The sequence below is a fragment of the Watersipora subatra genome, chromosome 2 (genome assembly GCF_963576615.1).
Source record: "Watersipora subatra chromosome 2, tzWatSuba1.1, whole genome shotgun sequence".
Taxonomy (NCBI): Eukaryota; Metazoa; Bryozoa; class Gymnolaemata; order Cheilostomatida; family Watersiporidae; genus Watersipora; species Watersipora subatra.
Window position 1 is genome coordinate 48,638,767 of NC_088709.1, and position 26,358 is coordinate 48,665,124.

The 26,358-nt window shown below is 33.4% G+C and overlaps 1 protein-coding gene across 1 annotated transcript; it reads right to left on the reverse strand.

Annotated features, from left to right (window-relative positions):
* Nucleotides 1–460: 460 nt before the first annotated feature.
* Nucleotides 461–26,140, reverse strand: LOC137388271 (leucine-rich repeat and IQ domain-containing protein 4-like). Its single transcript, XM_068074764.1, has 13 exons — nt 25,889–26,140; nt 24,291–24,414; nt 23,840–23,921; nt 22,687–22,839; nt 20,073–20,225; nt 18,140–18,254; nt 13,652–13,732; nt 13,090–13,307; nt 10,524–10,676; nt 6,830–6,982; nt 5,971–6,123; nt 1,853–2,015; nt 461–553 (listed from the first exon to the last, which is right to left on the reverse strand). The coding sequence occupies exons 1-13, from the start codon at nt 26,138–26,140 to the stop codon at nt 461–463; spliced, it is 1,893 nt and encodes a 630-aa protein (XP_067930865.1).
* Nucleotides 26,141–26,358: the final 218 nt, after the last annotated feature.

Sequence of the window (26,358 nt, forward strand, 5' to 3'; positions counted from 1 at the left end):
AGATCTACAGGATATAATATCTACCGGAATTACAAAGATAGAAACACCATCTGACAGTGAATGCTTATTTTGTCATTTAAACAATTACAGCACAGCGCATTGTCACAAACATAGTAAAAAACTTCAAAAAGATAAAGTAGCCCTTATTTTGGAAAACAACTTGTGTTCTGGCTGTCGAAGTCTGGTCCTAGGTCAGCAGATTGCAAAGCTAGAGGCATATACACTAAGCGTTCTAAGGAACATCCAATTTTCTTACACATCCCTAAACAGTCTTCAAAAAAAGACTCCGCTACCATCACCTCAACACCACCATCTATTAAAACTTTACAAAGCAAACTCTATCAATCAAGAATAACACTCACCATCTGTCTACTATGATTGTACCAGTTTAGCTATCTTCAACCAACAACCCACATGAGATTCTTGTTTACGCTTTAATAGACAGGCAATCCGATACTTCCTATGCGTTAGGCTCTAGAGCGCAAGATTTGACAGCCAGAGAGAAGACAACTTTGCTTGTGTCCACAATGACATTTTTGCACAAATCTGCTGACTGTTAAGAGTACTCAGTTCTTCGAGTAAAAAGCTTCACAAAAAAACAGAATAGTAACAACACATACACTCAGCAGCACTCAAATTCCAGCAGACGCTTCGCATATACCATTACATGAAACAGCTAAAAATTGGACACATCTTGAGGCCTATCATCAACAAACTAGTATAATTGCAGAAGTTTCCAGTTGGATTTTGGCAGGCATATAACTGTCCTGAAGCATCTAAACCCTTGACTACTGTCTCAGGAAAGGCAAATCAGCTCTATGCTTTAAAAATGCCTTTTTGTTGAAGTATTGTGAGAAGCTCCGAACCTGATAGTGTGACAGCAGTGCTAAAAACTACACTGACAAGAACCACAGAGTTGACAAATCAAAATGTCTTCAGAAATTTGGAAGACAATCTATATGAGCTGGGTTTAGGTGAACCAACCATTCAACAAGGCAAAACATTTATTGACATCTTGAAAAAACAATATATGCGTAGAAGATGGATCTTACTGTATGCCACTACTTTTCAGAAATTTACCAGATGAACCTACATTAATCAACAAAAAAGAATTCGTTATAGCCAAGTTCAAAGGTTTAAAGAAGAAATTCAAAGACAGATTGCTTTGTAACTTACAATCAGTCTATAGACACTATGCTCATAAACAAGAAAGCTGAATTGGTACCAGCTAATGAGGACGAAGTGCAAAAGCATGGTATGTTCTTCACCGTAGAGTTTTCAATCTCGAGAAACCAGAAAAAATCAGTGTTGTCTTAGATTGCAGTGCAACTTTCAAAGGACATAGTTTTAATGACAATCTTCTGCAAGGATCAAATCTTACCTACAGTCTTCTTGGTGTACTGCTAAGAGTTTAACAACACAAGGTCACCTTTATGACAGACTATGCAAATTTTTTGCCGCTTCAGATCCAATGGCCAAAATAGAGACTACTTGAGGTTTCTTATGTTTAATGACAATAGTCAAGATGAAATAATTGATTATCTCATAATAGATCATCTCTTCGGAGCAGCTTCTTTACCCAGCTGTTCAAACTTTGCATTTAAGTAACTTGCTACAAACAACCAGAGTACACATCATATAACTTATAAGTTCATGCACTATAATTTCTACATGGATAATGGATTAAACAGCTTGACTTCTGCTGGAGAAGCTCTCGTCTTATAGAAGAAACCAGAAATCTATGCGAATTAGAAAAGCCAAGACTATATAAGATTATTTGTAATGAACTGACAGTGTTAAAATCTATCCCAATTAGTGAGAGAGTTATAAACATTTTTCAAAAATTACTAACACAAAGAGCTTTAGGATTTGCCTGGAATGTAGCTAAAAACCCATTCACCTTTAAGCCTGATAATGAGTTTGTCAGTACTAGAAGAGGCGTACTCTCAACCGTCGCTTCAATTTTTGATCCCTTTGGCTTCCTCTCATTGTACACATTAGTTGGAAAATGTATCCTACAAAAGGTACACAGGGAAGGAAAAGGTTGAGAATCTCTATTGTCACAGGAGTTGAAAAAGGAATGGCTAGAATGGCTAGAGGAGCTGAAACATCTGGATGAATTGGATGTTAACAGATGAATATGTCATGGAAAGGCAAGCACCAACCTCTATCATACAAACTACATAATTTTTCTGATGCTAGTTTTGATGTAACTGGTCAATGTTTGTGTTTAAGGATAAAAACTTTTAAGAAAATATTTAAAAATGTTTGATTATGGCCAAGTCTACTGTATCACCATCAAACATTTTGACAATACCAAAATGGGAGCTAACAGCAGCAGTATTATCTGTCAAAGTGAGCAAATTTCTAGTTCAAGAACTGGATTTGAAAAATATTGAAGTACGTACACTTTTGAGCAGACTCGCTAGCTGTATTGGGATACATTAATAATGACGCAAGGAGAATTCATACATTTGTTGTTAACCGCATCCAGAAGCTTCAAAACGATAGCAACTCTAACCAATGACACTTCATCAAATATAAAGAGAATCCTGTAATTGTGGCTTCTAGAGGCAAGACATTGTCAAAATTATTATTGGACAAGCAATGGTTTAAGGTTTTCTATTTCTCACAAATTTGAATACAGATTACAACTCAGCTTCAACTTTTGAGCTCTCAAAATATGACCCAGAATTTAAAGTCATCACATAACTTATCAACTTCAAATGATGTTAGATATGTCAACAGGCTAGATAAATTTGAAAAACTTTCAACATAGAACTCTTTAGTAAATGCTTTCACCAAATTTTTTGGTTACATTAAACACATCAACGGGATTGTGAAAACAAAGACATTAGACTCCAAGCTATTAGATTCATACTGAGTGAAGTCCAGCGACACGAATTTGAAAATGATTTCAATGCGATTAAACAGAAGAGACATGTTCTAAATAGTTCACCACTAGTAGCTCTTGACCCATTCATAGATGAAAGTAATTTGCGAGTTGGAGGATGTCTCAAGTATTCCAGTCTTTCCGATAAACTGAAATATCCTTATCTATTGCAAAAAGAGTCTCATGTAACTAAACTGCTTATAATGCACCATCACATCAAGATTGAACATTAAGGAAAGAATTCAATATTAAAAAAACTTAGAACTGAAGATTTTTATATAGTTAGAGGAACACAGGCAGTGTCTTCAGTAATAAAAAGCTGGGTAAGAGTAAAAGCATGTGTGGAAAACGTTGCATTCAGAAGATGGCTGACCTTCCTCATGAAAGAGTTAGAGAATGTCTGACATTCACCCACACTGGATTTGACTGTTTAGGACCCTTCATGGTACGGAAAAACAGAGGAAGAAAATATTTCAAGAAATATGCAGTGCTCTTCACTTGCTTTAACAGCGGTGCCGTGCATATAAAAGTACTAGATGACCGCACAAGTGACAGTTTTATCAACGCACTGAGATGCTTTATTGAAATACATGGTGTAGTTACAACCCTAAGATCCAACAGAGAAACTAATTTTGTGGAACGAGCAACGAGTTCAAAAGAGGCTATAGAGTGATGTCCTTTGATCAAGTTTAGACATTTTTAGAGAAGCAAGTTTGAGTTCAACATACCATATGCCAGCCATGTGGATAGTGTGTAGGAAAGAGCGGCTAGAATCATTAGAAGCATTATGTGCAGTTTGATAGCAGGGTCTAGAGCTAGGTTGGACATCAATGGTTTGCAAACATTGTTTAACGAGATAATGGATATTATAAATAGCAGGGCCTATCACTATAATGGAAAGGGGGCTAGATCTGTTCACTGCTAACCACTTGCTAACTCTGAAGATTGGAAATGCATTTCCACCTCCTGGAGATTTCGCAAATGTTGACTTATACAGTCGGAAGCAGTGGCACAGGATCAATGTTTGACAGAGAGATTTTGGCACAGGTAGAAACAAGAGTACTTGAGCTTTTTACAGAAACACCAAAAGTGGAAACACAGGGATAGAAACATGAAAGTTGGATATATTGTCTATATTAAATTTGTCAATACGTTAAGACAAGAGTGGAGATTAGGAACAGTTCTCCTAATACATCCAAGTGATGATGGGCTAGTACGAAAACTGACAATAAAAACTTATGATGCTGTCAATGGAAAGCAAGTACAATAAAAAGGCCAATTATTAAATTTATCCTGTTAATAGCCAGCAAAGTTTAGGCTTAACTGTTGAGAAATCACTTTGCAAATTAAGCTGGGGTGCAGCATCAAGAGTTCAAAGGCACTAGAGTGTGCTGTTGACTGCTGGTGCACCTGTGTAATATTTTTGCTTCTCATTTATAACTAGCATGCTATGAACCAGTATTTTACATGCAGCTGTCCTTTGTATTTGTTATAATATTTTGTAAGCATAAGGGTTAGAGGTTTACAAAAGCAAACAGCTAATCCTTATGCTTAATACTTTTGAGAGCGTATATAAATTACGACAATTTAGATACAGGTCATTCAATAGTAAATAGAGTTACAGGTGTATTATAGAACATGGTCTGAAACTAGTGGCAAACCAGCTCAACCTTTTGGTATCTATATTGGACTATTTAGACATTTTACCTATGTATTCATCGAGCGCCCGAAAAAAACGGTACTGCAACAATACTTTTGTGCTATTGTGTAAAGTTTAAATTTTTAAACATTGTGTTTTGTTTGGGTTGCTGTTGACAATTTTGATTACATGTAAATGTCATGGGAAATGCTGCTGTACTTAATTGAATTTGAATTTTAGTCTTATGGTTATTAATGTGTTCAAGAACAAACCAGTAACATCACAACATCAGTTCGCTAACGGCTGCAACTGTCGATAATCGTATTTTGAATGATACAAATTTACTAGGTAAGTTATTTTACCTTATGTAAATTTTAAATTATACGTAATATAAATTTGCATCAATTTATTCTGGCTTCTTAAAAGTGCTTTCACATTATCTAAACACTTCCAGCAGCAAAATAAAATGGCTAGCGTTTATGAAATAGTAACTAAATCTCTAACAGTTGTATTTTTATTTAAAGAACAGGCTTTGTTGTATTTGGTATCATCTTGTTTGCTATGTAATCACCCAAGAACATATACTATTAATAATTTTCTGTCTTTGTAATGCTTTTAGCGATGTATTGCTAATCTTTGGCCAAATGAACCATGTTGTGGAAGAGCAAGAGGCTAAACAATATGCAAGGTTTTTGAGCAAAAAAATGCGACAACATAGTACTTGGCACAACGATTAATGGGGCAGTCAATAGGTTAAACTGTTAATGGTTACTTTCGTGGTTATCTTTGTTATTAGCAAAACATTTTTATCAACAATTATTCCTTTTTAAAGAGTCTTTATTATAGCAAAAACAGTGTCCATCCATTCATAGCCAGGTTAATGGTGGTAGGAAAAACTGATGTCTCACTTGTGAATCGAACTCATGGCTTCAGATTTGAATGCTAGCAAAGAGCCACTCCATGACTTCAGCGCCTTACTATGTCACACAGTACTTCTCTATATACTGATTACTCAGGTAAATCTCTCACAGTGCATGGTGCTAGCAAGCGTACTAGTAAAGTAAACAAATCAATTTAAAAAAAAATCAAGTTATTAAAAATGACTATAAGAACTTGTGTTTAATGAAATCACTCACAGGTCTTATGACTTTTAATATATGCATATTAGTGTTTATAGGAATAAATGGGAAAAAAAATAAAAAACCACCTGCAGAATTTTACCACTTTGGATGTTGTTTATAATAGACTGTAGCAAAGTTTTATTTAGGTTTTTTTATTAATAAATCAATATGGTTCACCAAAGAAAATGTTTCATTGAATTTTGCTCCGTTCAACCTTAATTGTCTTAAAACATATCAAATACTTGTACTCTAACTCTAGTAACACTTTAATACTATCGGGTAAGTTGTCTACTGAAGGGAAAGCTTTTATTTCTTACCTTTCTGGAAGCTGACTGATAAAGTTCCCTGAAAAGTCTAGTAGTTCTAACAAAGGCAATTTGGTCACTACCTCAGGAAATGATAGAAGATTATCAGCTCGATGACCATATCCTCTCATCTTCAGAACTTTGAGCTTTTGTAACTTGTCAAACCTAAAATATAATGAAATAATTAAGATTTATATTATATCTGGTATGCAAAAGTTAAATTCTACAAATGAAAGTGAGAATGTGATTATGTCACGCAACCACAATAAAATGGAATACATTGCTATTACTGTCAGTGTCATTACTGCAGCAATAAAACAAACAATTGAACTCAAACGATAATACCAATACAATAATACGTTAAAATAGGAACATTCATGGTTAAAAATTATAAACATTATAAATCAAACGATAGTATACTAAGTTGAATTTGAGTGAGAAATATAAAAAATTGTATTTATTCTTGCAGGTAGACAACATGTATTTCACACATTGTCTACCTACAGGAATAAATACGATTTTTTATAGACAACATGTATTTCACATAGTGTTATTAAAAATGACTATTATAACTTGTCTTTAGTAAAATCACTCACTGGTTTTATGACTTTTAGTATATGCATATTAGTTTTACAAAAACTAAGGGGTGAAAGAACTAGCAAATAGCAATAAGGTTGCTAAACATTTTGACATAGTCATAATAGACTGTGGTAAAACTTTACTTAAAGTTTTAATTGCTAATTAAGTACGACTCACTAATGAAAATTCATGTTCAAACTTAAGAGTCTAGAAACATATCAAATATATGTACTAGTAACACTTCATTAGTATCAAGTCAGTTGTCCACTGGATGTGAAGCTCTATTTCTTACCTATCTGGAAGATGATTGATCCTGGTGCATGAAATGTCTATTTCTTCTAATGAAGTCAGTTTAGTCACAACTTCAGGTACAGATTGAAGCGGAGCAAGTTTTCTTGAAGAACCAGTGATTTTCAAAACCTTTAGTCTTTTTAGTTTGTCCAGCCTAAAATATGATAAGATGAAAAGAGATCCATATTATGTCTGTCATGCAACACTTAAACTTCATTATTAATGGTGAGAATGTGATCGTGTTGGAGTTGCGTTTGGTTCAATTTAACAACAGGCATGTAAATTTGTGCTCTCTCTGTTGCTTTTTAACATTTGACAATGTTCTGTAAAGCGATGCGTAATAAATCACAAAAGAAGAAAAAAACATCTTCTGACATTAATAAAGAAGGGCAGATAGACGAATTGAACAGTCAGACTTCTGAAGAAGAAAAACACATAAAGTAATAAAATGTAATCAGCTGCCATCCATCTTTTCTAGATGCAAATCTTTCCACCAGAAAATAGATTACACCAAAAGGTCTAAAACTACCTACAACATTCTGGGTAAGACTGAACACCCAAAGATAGTAATAAAGTGTACTGCTGCCGATTATGAGGTTTTCAAACGTGGTTTTGTGATTTACCTATCATCTCACTATAAAGTTGAATCAATCAAGGAGAATATAGACTAATATTGTCTTGTTGTGCACTCAAGTGTTTCAGCATTGTATACTGTAAATTTTTACAACACTATGAGTAGAATACTTGTCATCAAGCTTACAGATATTGACTCTTTCTTTTCTCACTACAAACAGATATTAACCACCTTTACAGAAGATCAAGAGAAGGCTCTTAATGAGCAAATAAAAATGAAGTGCATTGATGAGCTTTCAACGCTGTCTTCATCCAATTCTTCATCATATAGTCGATGTGCGCCCTTGTGTCTGTCTACAATTAATCATGAAGCCTCAACAAGCGCTTCCTACACTACTTCAGAAAAAGCTACAGGAACATGTAAAAACTGCTCAAAATTGAGTACTACAATATAATTCTTAATCACAAGAGTTGAGGAGTTGGAAACAAAAGTTGATAAGTTACTATCAAAATTGATTTCTACAGAAACCCTAAAGGCTGAATTCATCAAGTACTCATCATGGTTATCAAATCATTTTGATAACAAACTCCTAGCTTTGCAAAGACCATTATCTGATGAGCTCAAAGAACAACAGAGGAGTTCTTATGCTGAGACAACAAAATGAAATCTTTATTTCCAAGATCAACCACTAAAAAAACTACCAACCAATGCTACAGTGCGTTCAAACCCAGAAAGTAAATCATGCAACAAACTATGCCTTCAACATTATATCTTACTCCAATGGATGTTGATCAGCAGATTTCAGCAACAGCTGTCAAGCAACCAGCTCAATCTAAACAGCAGAAAACTGATTTTTTGGAAACAACTACATTGTGGTTCAAATTTGGCCAAATTCTTCTCTCCACCAGTCTTTTATTCAGGACACGGTATAGAAAGCTATAAACCGTCGGTACGGGTCAACCATCATTAAACTCGTTACAACTTCAAACCAAACAATCCTAAGATTATGATTCAGTTCATATTATGGGACATCGTTAAAAAGATTTACAGATTGCTGGAAGTCTGATCTGATTGATGGATCATTGTGCAGACAGTCGATTGATTCAGATTCTCTTAAATAGAATGTAGTTATTATTAACGGTCTCCCGCTCAATTTTAATGACGATAAAATTAATCAGGATATCAAAGATACTGACCCTGATGCCTCTACAGAAAGATTTTTAAGAGATGGTAAATTTTTGAGTTCCTTGAGGATTAAGGTTTCTTCCTCCTTATTCTACCAAAATGCTATCTCACATGGAATAAGTAAACCATCAGCTCATTGTTTATGACATGCTAAACCTCCTACATGATGAATCTCGGTAAAGGATTTTTCATTGCCCACTCGAATATAAACGGCTTATTTTCCAAAATGGATGATGTCGAGTATTTTATTTTCAAGTATGAATTTAAAGTTTTTTGTAGATTTTTTCAGAGCTAGACATGGTGATGATTACTTTAAAATTGTCTGTTACAATATGATAAGAAATGATAGGAAATATAACCAGGGTGATGGCTTGTTATGCTATACTCACCAATCAATTAATTTCAAGTGTTTAGAATAAAACTAAGTTATTAAAAAAATTGGTGCTGATAGTCTTTCCATTAAAATCATTCCAGTTATTTCAAGACATTACTTAGTGCCTTTTGTTGATGAACTTCTAAATTCAACAGTAGATTGGATAAGAAAATATTCGGACTTTCTGAAAGAGTGTTACAGCCACACTGAAGAAACTTTGGTACTGGAGGATGTCAACGTCAGTTTGTTGAACATAAAAGAGAGTTCCAATTGGAAAAGCAAAACATGTAATCTGTATTCTTTAAAACAGTTGATTGGTGAACCCACAAGAATAACTGAAGACTCCTTGATGTTAATTGATCATGTGTACACAAATTTTTCTCATTGTGCCAAGTTTTCTGGAGTACTTACATGTAGAGTAAATTATTTATGAGTTATCATAATTTGGTATTTATTGTAAGAAAAAAGGTATTGCACATAATTCATTTCCGCAGAAAATCATTCATAGATATTACTCTGAATTTTTTGCTGACAAGATTTCAAATGAGTTCTCCTCCATCAGATGGAACGATAGTTTAATTGAAAAGAACACTGATGACATGATTAATCCATTTAATCAAAGGTTTTCTTTGGCTGTCAATAAGTTAGTCCCTCTTAAAACTAGAAAAGTCAAGTCAGAATCTTTACCTATCTGGCTTGTCAAAAAGGTACAGCAAATTAAAATTGAGAGAAAAACTGAAAAGCTGCAAAGGTTTGACTGCTTGCAGAAAGCAGCACAGTTTTGTCGCAAACCTCATTAAAAGAAACAAAAATATATGGAAAAAATTGTTAGACAGTCAAGGCTTGGTGATACGCATAAGCTTTGGCAAATTTTGAATGTGAAAGATAAGAAACCTCAAAGCTGTGACACTTGTTTGACAACTTCAGAACTTAACTCCCATTTTGGGTCTATTGCGAGTAAACTTTCAAGTTCAGTTTTACCGTCATCTAATCCTTATTTGTTTTGTCAAAACACTGAGTTGAAAACTAAATTGAAGGAGTTTACAAATAATATTCTTCATGATATGGTACAATACATCAGTAACATACCTAATTCAAAAGTATCAGGCTTGGACAATATTTCTGTAAATAGAATAAAAACATCTCTTCGATTCATTGTACCGATTATCACTGATAAGTTTAACAGAATATCGATTGATGGCTGGTTTTCTTTGGCATGGAAGCATGCACAGGTTACTTCATAATTTGAAGGCAAAGATAATAGCAACCTATCAAATTTTTGCTCTATCTCAGTACTCCCTAACTTATTTAAAGTTTTTGAGAAAACACTCAAATATCCACATCTATTCTCATTTGTCAAAAACTGATATTTTACATCATTATCGGTGGGGCTTCAGAAAAAGTCACTCATGTGCTTATACTGTTCATTAACTAATCTAAGACTGCTTAGAACTGTTTAACCTTCACAGTCATAAAACATACAAAATGTTTGTACACTACTCTAGCAACACTTTATTATTATCAGGTAAGTTGTCTACGGGAACTGAAGCTCTTATTTCTTACCTGTCTGGAAGTTGATTGATTTCATTGTATGACAAATCTAGTACTTCTAATGAAGGCAATTTGGTCACTACCTCAGGAACTGATTGAAGAGGACCAGGCTTCCAATCAGATCCTGTGATCTTCAGAACCTTTAGTCTTTGTAGCTTGTACAACCTAAATTATGATGTTATGAATAATATGAACAACTTCAATATGATTAAACCAATCATCTACTTTAAACAAAAACCAATAGTACTTGCTTATTTCTGAGTTGACTTAACAAAAAATGTACTAAAACATTTTCTACCTGCTCTTAGGTAACAAAATATTAACAAATCTTTACCATTTTCCAGACATTACTAGTGTATTTGTATCTTCACTTTTTGTTGTTGAGCTTTTAGAAATTTTTCAGTTCTTTATCAAAGTTTCAAAAATTAACGTAATAGAAGTAAGTGCTCAATTTTTTGCAGAAGGCGGAAAAAAGCCAACCTACTTCATCAGAAATGAACTGTGCTTAAGTATTAGTTTGAGTAATAGAATAGGGGATCAATTTTTGTTTTTGTAGCCGATGTAGATTCAACAATTATTAGTAGCAAGCAACAAGCTCAGTGATGCTCACAACTTATTAAAATCTCAATCAACTTGTGCTTGTGATCTTTGAATAAAATTGGGCAAATTTTTTAAAAACGCACAGGGTTTATGCAAACTAACACACACGCACGCACGCACACACGCAGATACACAAAAGCATGCTCACACATGTGCACAGGCACGCGTGCACACACACACACACACATATACACACACGTTTACATGCACACGCATACATGAACCCACATACATGCACACGCATATATGCACACGCATACATGCACACGCACACACGCATACATGCACACACACATGCACACGCATACATGCACCGAAGATAATTTATTGATATATATTCATGTTAATAGTCAACCTAATATAGATTTTAAACAACTTTTAAGCTACTCTAATCAGAGTTGACACCGGATGTCATTTTAACAAACCAATATGCTTTTTGACACTTAAGAATAAACATGGAAACGCTTATTTAAAGCTTCATTAGTGATCTCTTTAATTTGAACCTGACACTAAGTTTGCTCGTAAAATGTTGATAGTAAGCTATGGGATAAAATTAATGAATGAATGATGCCTTATTAGCAGAACTATTTTATCCCATGACCAAACACGAGTGAAGAGATTGGTTGAAAGATTTATGATAAATGCATGTGTGCACACTCACGAAAATTATTCATAAACGGCCGCTGCAAACCCTGGTACCGAAATCTTACCAACAAATTTACCAATTTTCCAATGGAGTCGTTTAAGTATAATAACGATAAAAAACACATACAAACCTATTTAAATATGTACCAAGTCTTTATTATTTGTAGAAAATTTCCTAAACCTTACCCATCTGATTGGATTATACATACTGTAAATAGACAGATCATTTCAGCCTAAAATCATTATTAAAGCTTGCCAAGCTTCATTTTTATCAAAGTTAAGACCGGCAAACGAAATGCTGAGCGACAGATAATAGAACCATTAAGTCGTGCGCATTTCATGAAAAAAGCCGTTCACATTTCACCAGTCTATAGCATTGTCGAACTGCCGAAGAATTTTGTAATTAACGTAGAAGTACTGAAATATAATCCTTTCTTTTTGCCGATTTCAAAGTAACTGACATTTTAGACACTTTTGAGTACTTTGGTATTCCAACTGATGTCCAAAGCAGTAAAGGTAAAGGAAATGACAATGATATTTTTTCTAACAATTCTTTTGAGATTATCACAATATTTAATTATAAGAATAGTTACTCGATTTTATAAGATTTAACTATAAAAATAATTATTCGATTTTATAAGATTTAACTAGCAACATTACCCGTGTTCAGGAATAGATTTACGTAAAGCAATAGTTTTATTGAGAGTGGTCTTTTATACTGTAAAACAACTCTAAATATGCAATCTACTGAAATTTTTATGCTGATCAGACTGCATACACATATGCAGTTGTACATGTCAATAATGTTGAAAAAACCAATAAAAATATTTAATGTGTTTTACAGCTAGTCTACAATGCATCAGTATCCAACTACTCAAATCGTAATTTTCATAATTTTGTACATGGAACTGATAATGAAATTGACATTGCTAGGCAAACTGAAGTTTTTCAAACTGGCAGTATTGAAAAGTTTTTCATATTTTAAGGAAATCTAGAAAATATTTTGCTATTGCACTGCTAAGCTATCACCAGCATTGATTGAATTGAGACTTCTACCTGCTTAAAACACTAATTGTGACTCACCAGCTCTTCGTCTATAGCCTGTGTTTTGACATGGTATATTAACTGTGCAGCTGTAATGTGGTTGCGTTGATAAAATTTATTATTAATAAAATCTAGTATATAAACTACATATATGGCCTCTCCCCTTTCCACCGTCTGGAATGTTCTACATCTGGAGCATTTTTAGACATTCGTCCCATAAAAAGATTCGGCTCTATACTGTGTTGCAGGACTGTAGTCAAGTGCGAAGTTTTCTGTATGTACACGGCACCTGGTAGCAGTTGCTGTATTTAATGCATCTTGCTGTTGTCGCCATAGTATCTGCTCTGAAAATTCAGCTTGCTGAGCAGCTGTTGTAATTATTGCATCATGTCCATGTCGCCGCAGCATCTTTTCGGAGGTTTTCTGCATGTCTGGCCAATGTAGCAGCTGCTCTGAGCAATTTGAGTTGCTGCTGGGTCGACTCGGCAGTCGCTGCACTTTTAGCAGCTGCAGCATCTATTCTGGCCTGCTCTCAATGTACCTGTGTTTGTTCAGCGGTTTCAGCTCTTCTAGCAGCTGCTATTCTGTTTTTTTGTAGGCGTAGCTGTGTTTACTCTGCAGTTTCTGCACTTCTAGCAGATGCAGTAGCTATTCTGTTTTGTTATACGCGTAGCTGTGTTTGCTCTGCAATTTCTGCTTGTCTTGGTGCTTTACAAAATTAGTATTTTTCTCTACGGGAATCAATCTGTTCTTGTGTTTGGGCAGTAGGCTTTTTGAGAGCCATTGTACTGCTTCAAGCATTTCTAAAAGTGAATGAGATGATGTGCTTTTTTGTAATATACGCTGCTCACTTTCTTCTCACCGTCGCCTATCTCAATGCTCAGAGTGCCCGTGCAAGTTCTGTAGTAGCTGTAGTTCTGTAGCACTCGTAGCTAGAAAAAAGGTAAAAGTAAGTCAGCTGCGGAAGGAAATGAACATGCATACTATCACAAACAGTTGCACATCCAACATTGTCAAGTAGTGGAGGTGTGGCAATTCATAGACAATAGAACATTGAATAAGAAGCACTAACCTTTTGGATGTAGAAATTTAGTAGGTGAAAACCCAGTAGCAGTACCCTAGCAAGTTATGTAGTAGTTGTAGTTTTGTAAAACTCGTAGCTGGAAAAAAGTAAAAGTTACCCAGTTGTGCAAGGAAATGAACATGTTAACTATCACAAACAGTGGCAAATCCAACATTTTTAACCCTTTCACTGTAGTAGACTTATTCATGCGTTTTCTATAGTCGACCGCCGTAGACACATTTTTGCGTCTTTCCCAGCAATTGCTAGTAACTGAATTTTATTATTCGTTGATAACATGACCAACGATCTTTAGGACTTTTATGGTAGTGACAGTGTTGGCCAAAGATTTCTCAATAAAATTAGCCTAAAATTTTATTTTAAATTTTTCTTTGAAAATTTCCAACTTAACCACTTTGGGTGCATTCGCCGCTATAGCGGCTTCAATTAAATTCCTTTCAAGTTCATCCGCCGGTTTTTAGGCTTTGCGTAGTTGCGTTACTTATTCATCTATATTTAGAGCCTGCTTACAGTTATATCTTACATCAGTCATAGTTACACTCTATCTACAAAGCTAAGCATGGCTTTCAGACATGTTTGCAGACATTGGACTGGTCAAAAAGCTATGGTCAAGTGAAAGAATTTTGAGTAAATTGCGGTCAAAGTTCAACATCGCGATCAGTTTGTAACAACGCATCGTAGCTAGTAGTGGATGTGTATAGGCTTCAATTCAGCAATAGAAATGGCAGACTTTCAGTGGAGTGGTGACGAAGAAAAGTTAATACCTATGGAAGAGTCTGTAGATTGCGTTTTATACACAGTATAATGTTTTAATTGCTTGTTATAATATATACTTTTACACAATTATATGATACCCTTATTAGTCAAATATGTTCGTAGAAAACGAATTTTAATAAAACCGCTATTTCATGCCACTTTCAATGTTTATTATTTTTAATTTTAGCAATAAAGATAATATGATCAGATACAGAATATTTCTGCTTTCCAAAAAGTATAGGTGTTCACTGAGAAAATGTGAGCGCTTCTATGGATAAAATGACATATTTTGCTGACCCATGTCATAATCTGTAAATCATCATGATTTAATTGTACCTGAACGCAAAATTGGATTATGCAATTGTACCCGAAGTGGTTAAAAACATTCATTTTTTGTGAAAGTTTTGAAAACGCCATTGAGTTAGAAAACAAATAGCTACTTATGTTGATGAAATGATAGCCAATTCAGATTTTTGTGAATAAACAGATAATTAAAACACCAATAGCAGCACTGACTCTGATGACAATGAAAGTAATGGTTTTGTAAGAATAAGAGACATTGTAGAGTATCGTTTTGCTTTGTAGCTTCACATCGCTTTATTAATGCACAAAGTATAGATACAATAAGTTTTTTGGATAGCAGTGCTTGTTAACATGTTGGCAAAACAAAATATATAACCAAAACAAACGTTCTAGATGGAGTCTCAAATTGAAAAAAATTTCATGAAGCAATAGCGGCAAAATGGCTGGCAGTAGGCCGATAGCTAAATTTGTACATGGAAGCTAGTGAAAGGATTGTGTATTAGAAGTGTAGCAATTTATGAACAATACAACATTAAATAAGAAACACTTACCTTTTTGATGTGAAAATTTAGTAGGTGAGAACTGCGTTTTTTCTAGTGACCGCAAAAACAAATGTTAACGTTACCTTCTCGGTACATATTGGCAGTAAATATTAATTGCATGTAAATTACTACGCGCTAACCAGAGATCACCTGATTTTTGTGTAAAAACGATGAATAGGTTATGTAGAGGCACACTAACCGGAGATTCCAGTTAATGTGCCCTAGATACTTAGTAGCGGCTAATAGACTGAAAAGTGCGGTACTTTATAAAGCGGACACACAATCACACACAACACACAGGCATGCACACACACACGCACGCACGCGCGCGCACGCACGCACGCACACACACACACACAAACACACACAGAAACACACACAGAAAACGATTGCCGTTCATATAGTAGATCATAAGAATAAGCATTCAAATTTACAAGATCGAAGTATATAGTGATCGATGTTGGGCAATATGTTACTGTTATTATTTTTTGTAAATAGTTTTGTTAAATGAATTTTCTAAAAATCTATATAAATATCACAATTTTTTGATATTGTTAGCTATGACATTTTGAAATGTAAACAAATTTGTGCATTGGTTTTCTATTATTACTGTATTACTATATTAATAATATTGGTTATTCTAATAATACCAGTGCATTTTACTTATAATATTGCATTTCTCCTATTGCAGGGGGAGAGATATAAACATGTAATCTTTTTATTTTATGATTGATGTTTATTGTACATAATAACACCCACACCCAGTACATTACAGCTACCATTGCAGTTATCCTATTGCACTGCAGTGCCATTTGACTGCTAATATGGCATTTCTCAACCATCAGTCGGGACCTACCCTTTCTTTTTTCCAATATTACTTTAGTTGTGGGCTGTATGACAGGGGAACTTATAGTGAGCAAAATATCTAGCTTGAACTGTTTTAAGTGTTTTTTATCATGATTTGTGGAATAAATGTTTATCGAAACATTTTGAAAAATTTAAAACTATTTTTTGCGTAGTTCTGATTGTTTAAAAAACGCTAAATTGCAACTTTATCCTTTCTAAAAGACTACTTAATCTAAAAACTTTGATAAGCTAGTGCTATGATTTCTATAACTATGAATTTGACTTGGACTAAACTATGCTTATTTGAACCCTCCACACATTTACATAAGCATTATAGCACTGTGACTATAAATTATTACTAGCAGTATTCTGATGACAGACTTGTCTCTAGCATTAGATCTATTATTACTAGAATCCACGTATAATTTTATTCTTTAAATGCTTCTAAAACTGAAAAAAAATTTGATTAACTATAAGCATTTATAAAATAGCAAGCTTCTATTTATTTTTCTAAATAATTTTCATGGCGGGGCAGGCATCTAGAGCATCTAGAGGACTTTTTCACAAGCAGTAGCACATATAAATCAACACATAAACCAAAATCTTTACATTTATAGAGCCAACTTACATAGTGGAAAATGTTGAAAGTTGCAAAAGTATCTGAGTTGAAAGTATCTGAGAGTTTGCAGAGTGCACCTCACTTTGGAGAGCCAAAGTCTAATATAAGAAAAGTCACCCTAGAATGTTATTAATTGTAAATTTATTGTTAACAAACATAGTTTTAAGTTTCAATGCTCAAGTGTTTAAAGTTTATGTTTGAGCTGTCTTTCACTTTATGATATATAATATTAATTGTAATAGTATTAATATGTCAAACGTATTAATATTACTAATATGAACATTAATACAATTTAAAAAATTATTCAACTTTACTAACACTAAAAACCTTTTAATTATAAGTTATTATAAGTTGTTCATAAATTGTTATAAATTATAAGGGAAATGTAAAAATATTGGTTTTTATTATAGCAGATGTGAGTTTGACTGAAACAAAGAAACATTTATGTACATAGTTTTTCTATAATACTCTTGCACAGGTAGTAGTGAAAATATGTGAACAGTAAAATTTTGGTGTTTAGTATTGAAGTTAGACCAAAGGAACAACAATAGTTTAACGTTTGCTTCGATTCTGAATAACAAAATGTCTACATTTAGATCCAAAACTTCTCTTTTACTGCGTTATCTTGATGTGGTTTCCGACAGATTAGTTTAAAAATTGTACAATAATGATTTATAAAGTATGCTCCAGTTTAAACATCCTTTAAACTTTTAACAGCATCAGTAATCAACTTCCGTGTACCAACCTGAATACACAACATTTTATACTATATATTAAATATTATATTATATTATATCATATTATGTATAGGGGTAAATAGCTCCATTTTGAAACCTATCAAAGCAGATTGTCACTTGCATAAAACTAAGCAGACATATCAATTATTGTACTTTTATGTCCTGCATTTATACATTCTTGAAAGAGTTAAAGTTTTCAGTAAAACTGACCAACTGTTCACTCGAAATAGACTCAGACCAATGCAATTCATTTTGCCCCAATAGTTCAAAGATTTAGATTAGCTAGTTTTGTGACAAGCGAAGCAGTTATTAACTCTTTGGGTAGTAATTTCACATTTCTGCTAATCTGCAACAGCTCATAATTGATTAAATTTACAAACCAGTGAATGAACATAATGTAATGGCAGAAACCAATATCAGGGGTGGGTGCCCAATCAATTTTACAATCAACCCACGACCAGACTGAGTCTCATTATCACAGAAAAAAACTTGGTTGTAGATGAGTCAGCCCGGTATTTTGAACTAGCTAACAAAGGATTGGTCAGCTGTGACCGCAGAAGAGGGCGGAGCCTACCACACCAGCTAGTTGTATTAGGAACCTCATAAGACAGACAAGGCAGAGATAACAGCAGTTTCTTTGCATGTTGTTATTTGTATGCGCACACATTAACTCCATGTACTTGCTGGAATGGCTCAAATATATATTCATATTTTTGATGCACTCAGTGTATTTATTCTTGAGGAGAGAATCGGCAGTTTCCTTTACAACAATATGATTATAAAATATGCACAACCTGATATATTCACAGTAGAAATATATTTATATTGCGTAAGAAGCAGGTTTTTGACAGTTAGGACGAAGATTTAATAAATAGTGGTATAAAAAATTTATAATGGCAAAATAGCACCAATTGAATCGCGATGTTGTAAACACTTTTTTAAATTCATTATTACTTTTAAAACTTAGTAAATGCTTTCTTAACCAGAATTTCAACACAGCATAAATCTTTATTTATCTATAAAATGTTAAATGAAAATGCCATTTTGCTTGGTAATTGTCTCCTCAGAGATGAAAAATGAAACTATGTTTTGCAAAGTAGATAATCCGAAACCATTTGTTTCTATAAAAAGACATAAATTTAATACTGTGTTTCATGTCTAACAGATTTACAAAGTCTTTTAGTTTAAAATCAAAACCTTATTTATTTAAGCACTCTGTCTTTAATTTTATGAAGTTTCTGCTGTCAATAATTTAATTCTGACTGATAGAAATTTATTTGGCAGATTATTTTATGCTTTGCAAATTTTACATTTTATATAAAATAAATGTGCATTAATTTATTCTAGCTGGTCCAAACTGCTTTCATATTATCTTAACACATCTAGCTGCAAAATAAAATAGCTAGCATTCATGAAATATGAACTGGAGCTCTCAAACAATTGTATTTCTATTTAAAAAACAGGCTTTGTTGTATTCAGTATTATCTTGTTTGTTATGAGGTCAATAAAGACAAATACTGTTTATCATATTTTGTAGTTGAAAAGCTCTTAATGATGTATTGATAATTTAGGCTAAATAAACCATGAGGTGAAAAAGCAAGTGCCTAAACAAAATGCAAAGATTTTGAGCAAACAATGCAGCACCATAGTACTTGGCACAACGATTAATGCAGATACAGATTAAATTAAATACCAGGTTAAATTGTTAATTGCTATTGTGTTGTTCATTTTACTTATATGTGTTACCAAAAAAATTTTATCAATCATTATTCTTATCTAAAAAGTCTTTACTATAGAAAAAAACCATTAGTATCAATCCATAGCCAGGTTAAGCTAGGAAAAACTGATGTCTCACTTTTAAATCTAACTCATGACATCAGGTTCAAATGCTAACAAAAAGCCACACCAAGACTTGAGTGCCTTACTGCGTCACACAGTACTTCTCTATATACTGATTACTCATGTAAATTTCTCCCAGTACATGGTGCTGGCAAGCGTACTAGTAAAGAGAACAAATAAACTTCTTAAGTGCTTTATTATGGTTATCAAAAATGACTATGGTAACTTCTGTTTGATGAAATCACTCACAGGTTTTATTACTTTCACTATATACATAATTTTTTTTATCGGAATAAATGGGGAAGAAACTAAAAAACCACCAGCAGAATTTTAACACTTTGGACATAGTTTAAAAGGTAAACTGTAGCAAAAGTCTATTTAGATTTTTCATAAATAAATCAGTACGGTTTACCAAAGAAAATGATTCATTCCATTTTGCTCTGTTCAACCTTCAGTCTTAAAACATATCAAATACTTGTACTATACTCTAGCAACACTTTATTGTTATCAGGCAAGTTTTCTAAAGAAAGTCAAGCTCTTATTTTTTACCTAACTGGCAGTTGAGAGATCTTGTTGTATGACAAGTCTAGTACTTCTAATGAAGTCAGTTTGGTCACTGCCTCAGGAATTGATTGCAGAGGGCTACAAAAAATGTCTGAGCCAGTGATCTTTAGAACCTTCAGCTGTTTCAGTTGGTCCAACCTAAAATATGATGTTGTGAATAAGATGAATAACTTAAAATAGGATTCAACTAATCATCTACTCTAAATAAAAGTCAATGGTACCAGTTTATTTCTGAGTTCACTTAACATGAACAATAGTGGAACATTTTCTACCGGCTCTCAGGTAACAAGATTTTAGCAAAACCCAGACATTGCTCATGTATTTGTAATTGTATCTTCACTTTATATTGTTCAGCTTCAAATAAGTTATCAGCTCGGTAACAAAGTTTCAAAAGTTAACATAATAGAAGTGCTCAATTCTTTTGCAGAAGGTAGAAAAAAAGCTGACTAACTTTGTCAGTGATGAACCGTACTTAAGTAACAATATGTGGTAAGAGAATAGGAATCATTTTTATTTTTGTAACTGATGTAGACTCAAACTATTATTAGTAGCCAGCTCACACACACAGACGCACACAGGCTCACAGGCACACACTCACACATGCATACACATGGACGCACGCACGTATGTGCGTACAAATGCAATAAAGAAAAATGGTTTGATCCACATTTGAGTTAACAGTCCAACTGATATAAGTTTTAAACAAGTTTTGAGCCACTCTAATTAGTGAAACAATCATGACTTGACTCTGGATGTTATGTTGACAAACTATGTTTCTTTTTTTCATTCAAGAATAAACACGGAAATGATTATTTAATGCTCTGTTAGTCTCTTCTGTAATATGAAGCTGACACTAAATATTTTAGTAAAATATTTGATAGTCAGCTATGAGATAAAATAGATGAATAAATGATGTCTTATTAGCAGGAATATTTTATGAGTAAAAACACTAGCTGTGTTAATTTAAGTGGTATTTTTATCATATTATTTCAGTAAAAGTTTGTGAAACATTTTGAAAGTTTCCATAGAACTTCTTCTGTGAGTTATCTGATTGTTTAAAATAGGAAAACTTGCTTAAAATCAGGTTTGTCCTTTCTAGATAATTACCTGATCTAAAAGCTTTAATAGACTAGTGCTATAATTGCTATGACTATTAATGTGACTAACTAAACTATGCTTACTTGAAGATTCTATACATTGATATAAACATTATAGCACCATGACCATAAGTTATTAATAACTGAATTTTGATGACAGACTTTTCTTTAGCATTAAATTCAATATTACAAGAATCCATATATAATTGTCTTGTGTGAGTGCTTCTAAAGCTGTAAAAAAGTTTTGTCAACCACCTATATGCATTTACGAAGTAGCAAGCAACTATTTATTTTTGTAAACAATTTCCGTTGCAGGACAACCTACAATCATCTAGCGAACTTTCTCACAAGCAGTAGCACATGTGAATAAACACATGAACCAATGTCGTTACATTTATGAAGCCAATTCTACTTGCATAGTGGGAAAGTTTTGTGATTTGTATTTCAGGATACCGACTTAATTGTAAAATCTGAAAGCTTTCAGATTTAGCCTCATTTTGGAAAGCTTAAGTCTAGTGAGAAAAGAGTAACTTTTATAGATATACTAGCTGTACTGCCCGGCGTTGCACAGGTAATAAAAAAGTTTTTGGACAGCAAATTGATTTGTATCAAATATATAACAACATTTGCCCTGCTAACTCTCTAGCTACGTATAAGGAGAAATATGTTTTATGTAAGTAAACTAAACTAGGAAAAAAATAAAAACAACTATGACAGTTTTCAAACTTGGTCGAACAAGTGTAACTTTCAACCTTCTTATTATGAGGAAAAGGTTTTGTGCAAGACAACAAAGATAAAAATAGTTAAACCAACTGTAAAGGTTTTCAAAGAACTATAAGAAGTCCTTCATTGGAATAAATTAGTTGGAAAATAAAAATGTAAAAGTGTTTAATGCAAATGTGAAATCTTGAGAGTAATGGCTAAATATAGTCTATTTTGCTATGATTACAGTCAAAAAGTGTTTGGTATAAAGTTATATAATTTCAGTTTGTTTCAGCGTTGGCATGCCAAAATCGGCATGCCGATGCATGAGAATCGTTTTTGCAGTGTCAAAACTAATGGTGAAACCACCTAACTTTTCCAACAAAGCATTTTTATTGTGTAGGAGGAGTGCATTTATGCAATTATAGAAATTCAAACAAATCTACGACTTTAATAAAACTGCTCCACAAGATCAGTCAAAATAGGACTTAGACAAATGCAATTGAGTTATAAAAAAATGGAAAACCTAGAATTTGCGGAACCTATTAGCTAGTTTTTTGATTAGTTGATTAATTACTAAATGGGTAGTTGTTACTTTGTGATTATTCTTAGTAGAACTGGGATACTTATATATAATAATTTAATATTTTTTATTAATTTTGCAGATTAACTTTTATATGAGGTTGTGAAGGCACTATCAAATGGCAAGCAGAATGTGACTTTACTTAACAGACTGCAGTAATACTTTGTTTAGAGTTTTTAAAAGCAAATTTCATTGAAGTTAAGCTCATCCTTCTGACCTATCTGGGAGCTGATCGATCTGGTTGTTTGACAAGTCTAGTACTTCTAATGAAGGCAATTTTGTCACTTCCTCAAGTACAGATTGTAAACATCTAGGCTCATCATAAAAGCTTGTGATATTCAGAACCCTCAGCTGTTCTAGTTTGTCCAACCTGTAATATGATGATATGCAAAACATGAAAAATTTTCATGATATGTTTGACTAGGTATGGGCCAGTTAAACTATAAATAATGGTGATGAGGTTGTTATGTTATCCAAATAAAAAAATATATATATTGCTGTTGTTATTGTTAGTGTCATCACTTTAGCAAGTGATGCAAATATTTTCAATTCAAATAATGATAACAAATTTCAAAATAGAAATGTTTAAAACAATTTTTCAATTTTTGGTTTTAATTAAAATGATTAATTATTCAGTCATAATTAATTCAGGGCAAAAATAAAGATGTTAATATTTTACCTTTTTTGTGATTAGACAGTTAGAGAGCTTAGAATGTACAATTGTTGTGGCTGTTATTTGTGTTTTATACATGAAAACAATTGAGCACCACAAACAAAAATTGTGTGATATTTCTAATAAAATTTCTCATAAAATTTCCAGCAAAATAGAAAATACATTATAAATTTTGTGAGCTGACATTTTTGTCAATGATCTAACTTTTAATATCACTTATTCTTATCATGGAAATCGAATATTAACCATCTCATTAAAATATAAATGAAAAACTTGTCTCTCATTTATACAAATACATGTACCTCATTTTATTATACCTCATTCTATTATAACTCCGTTTATTGTACATCTATTATCAAAAAGGTACCTGCTGCATTGCTAAACCGTCATAGTTTCTCGCATATAATCTCAAACAGAATTACACATTTTTGGATCACATTGCTTCCACTTTAATATAAACTATGCGATTAGTATTTTGGTATAAAAAGATTATTTTGTTATAAAGTAATATATTGTAAACAGGCTCACTACTGGATTAATAGTTTTTTTCTTAAATGGTAAATAGTTTTACAATCAGTTACAAAGTTTTGATTTACTACGCAGAAATATCAGTTCTTATTAAAATAACTAAGCAAATAAAAACACATGGTTACTTTGCAGTTCATGTTAGTTACTAAAAAAACAAATGTTTATCAACCTTTTAGTCCAGGGCTGGGCAAAGTGCAGCTCTAGAGGCGCATGCGGCTCTTTGCTAACTTTTTTTTGGTGCTCTTTAAACTCTGTGAAAGTTCAAATTCTTTTGGCGTATATCAAAAATATCCTTATAATATACTGTACAAAACTACATGCATTGTGACATATTAGGCTTATTTAAATGTGCACTATTTCTGTGTTATACGTATATAGCCTACACATGCATAATGATTCATAATTCACGACATCATGCACATGTAGCCTTTCTGTTGTAATGTTGTTCGTTGCAGAACTAAGAATGACAAAATTACAATGCTTCAAAAATGTTTATGAGGAAGTCATTTCATTATGATTTCATGATGCTGGCTTATATAAGATGCTGTGTCTTAGTTGTCATTTGCAATTAGGCCAATTAATGCAGTGGGGGTTGCAATGGCATCTTCAACTAAACAAACCATTTCCAGAGTTACAATGGAGGTCTAACAAAGTAAACAAAATAGAGACGAATCTACGAAAGAACTTCAAGATGAGTGGACCCTGGAATATGCGTTCGTCTTTAGGCATGGTAAACCACAAGGTCTGTTGTGCCAGAAAACAATCTCTTTTAACAAGACGATGAGCAGCCAACGAAATCATGAGACAAAGCACAGAGAGTTTACTACTACATTTCTATGGGGATTTGTAGCTAGACATCAAAAGCTGAATAAACTTTAAAATCACTAATTTCTTCAGAAAAAACGCTAGGTTTTTTATAGCTGCTGATAAACGTGCTGCAGAAGCTTCTCTACAATTTTCAAAAATTCAAGCAAAAGCAATGCTTCCCTATTTCCATGCTGAGATTGTAAAATAATGCATGATTGCGGCTATACAAACTTTTTTTTCCAAATAAGCGTGATGCGATTGGTAAAATGAAGGCAATACCATTTGCTAGGAAAACTTTTACTGGTAGAATTGAAAGCATTAATGATTATCTAAGTATGACTTTTCTAACCCATATAGACTAGGCAGATTGCTTTTCAATCGCTATTGATAAATCTAATGATAAAATGGATGTAACTCAATTAGTAGTCTTTGTATGGTATGTAAGTTACTTTGTACACTAACAGCTGGTAATGTCATTTTTACCATCCAGTTGCAAGCTGAAGTCATTCAAGTGCATTTTAAGAGACAGTAAAGAGAGAACACAACTCCAAGAAGAACATGACGCACCCACTTTATGATTTTTGTTAAAAATTGACCAACCCACACATTTACACTACATGCTTCTTTATGAAGCATCAGCATGTTTCTTTATAATGCATAGTAGTATGCTTTAGTCCTATAGCCTGTGTTGCATATTCTTTGATGGTGAAGAGATTAGAGAGCAGCTTCTCACTTCGGTTTGTTTAGAAGGAGATATCACGGCCAGGCTATTTATTATGCCTTTATTAAGGGACTTGAAAATATAAAAATACCGTTCCACAAATGCATATCTGTAACAACAAATGCAGCACCAGCCATGGTTGAAGAGAGCAAGATGCCATAGTTAAGATTGAAGAAGGATATGCAATCAATGCTAGAAATCCCTTGCATCATCCACCAAACTGTTTTATGCGGAAAACTAAATGCTCACTTTGAACAACTAATCTGTAAGGCTATGAAGATGATCAAATTCTTCAAAAGTTAATCAGATCTCAGACACAGATACTTAAGAAAGTTTTTCAGAGAAATTTATGCCACCTGTGAAGATTTACAGTGCAACCTCGGTTCTCGACCATAATCCATTCCTGAAGGTTGTTCAAACACCGAGTTGTTCGAACACCGAAATCATTTTTTCCATTACAAATATATAAATTGTTCTAATCCGTTCCAACACCCTGAATGTTTACCTTGTTAGTACACATACATTTATTTGTACAGCAAAATAGCAAAGACACAAATAACATAAATGTAACCCGTAAAATGTAATGTAATTACTATCTTAATCTTCCATACAAAAGATTACTCTAACATGAACATGTAAAAAGAAAAAAAAGATAAAGAAAAGAATTATGAACAAGATTTTTTAGGATACAGGATAATCTTTTCTCTTAAAATATCTATCCAATGGCACTTGCTTCTGCCTTCTTTTTATCACTTTTCGAAAGTGGTTCATGATAGTGCCGTTAAAGTCATTGATGACTCTTGTGGCTGCAGCTTCATCGGGGTGGTGGAGTTCGTCTAGATTCTGTAACTCGGCCCATTTGCTACACATTTGTTTAATCTCGGACATCGGGGCATCCTGTCTTGGCGACAACAGTTGGTCACGGTCAACGCCGCTCAGCATCCGGCGTTCGAACTCCGATTTTTGTTCAAACTACGAAACAAGAATTGCTTGAATTTTTTGTTCGGACTCCGATTTGTTCGAACTGCGAGTCGTTCGAAAACCGAGGCTACACTGTACTAACATACAATAACATTTGATGGCTAAGTAAACCAAATGCTCTGTCAAGGTTGAGGAGTAGTTGTCAGGAGCTAATCTCATTTTTAAATGCATGCACAAGT

Bases quoted from the DNA above. Each gene is read 5' to 3' on its own strand.
- LOC137388271 (XM_068074764.1), bottom strand. From the start codon at position 26,140: ATGCTGAGCGGCGTTGACCGTGACCAACTGTTGTCGCCAAGACAGGAT. The intron at 20,226-22,686 runs GTCAGAAGGATG...ATCATATTTTAG, and splicing joins ATCGATCAGCTCCCAGATAG to GTTGGACCAACTGAAACAGC. The intron at 2,016-5,970 runs GTAAGAAATAAA...TACCTTTTGTAG, and splicing joins ATCAGTCAGCTTCCAGAAAG to GATACATTTTCCAACTAATG.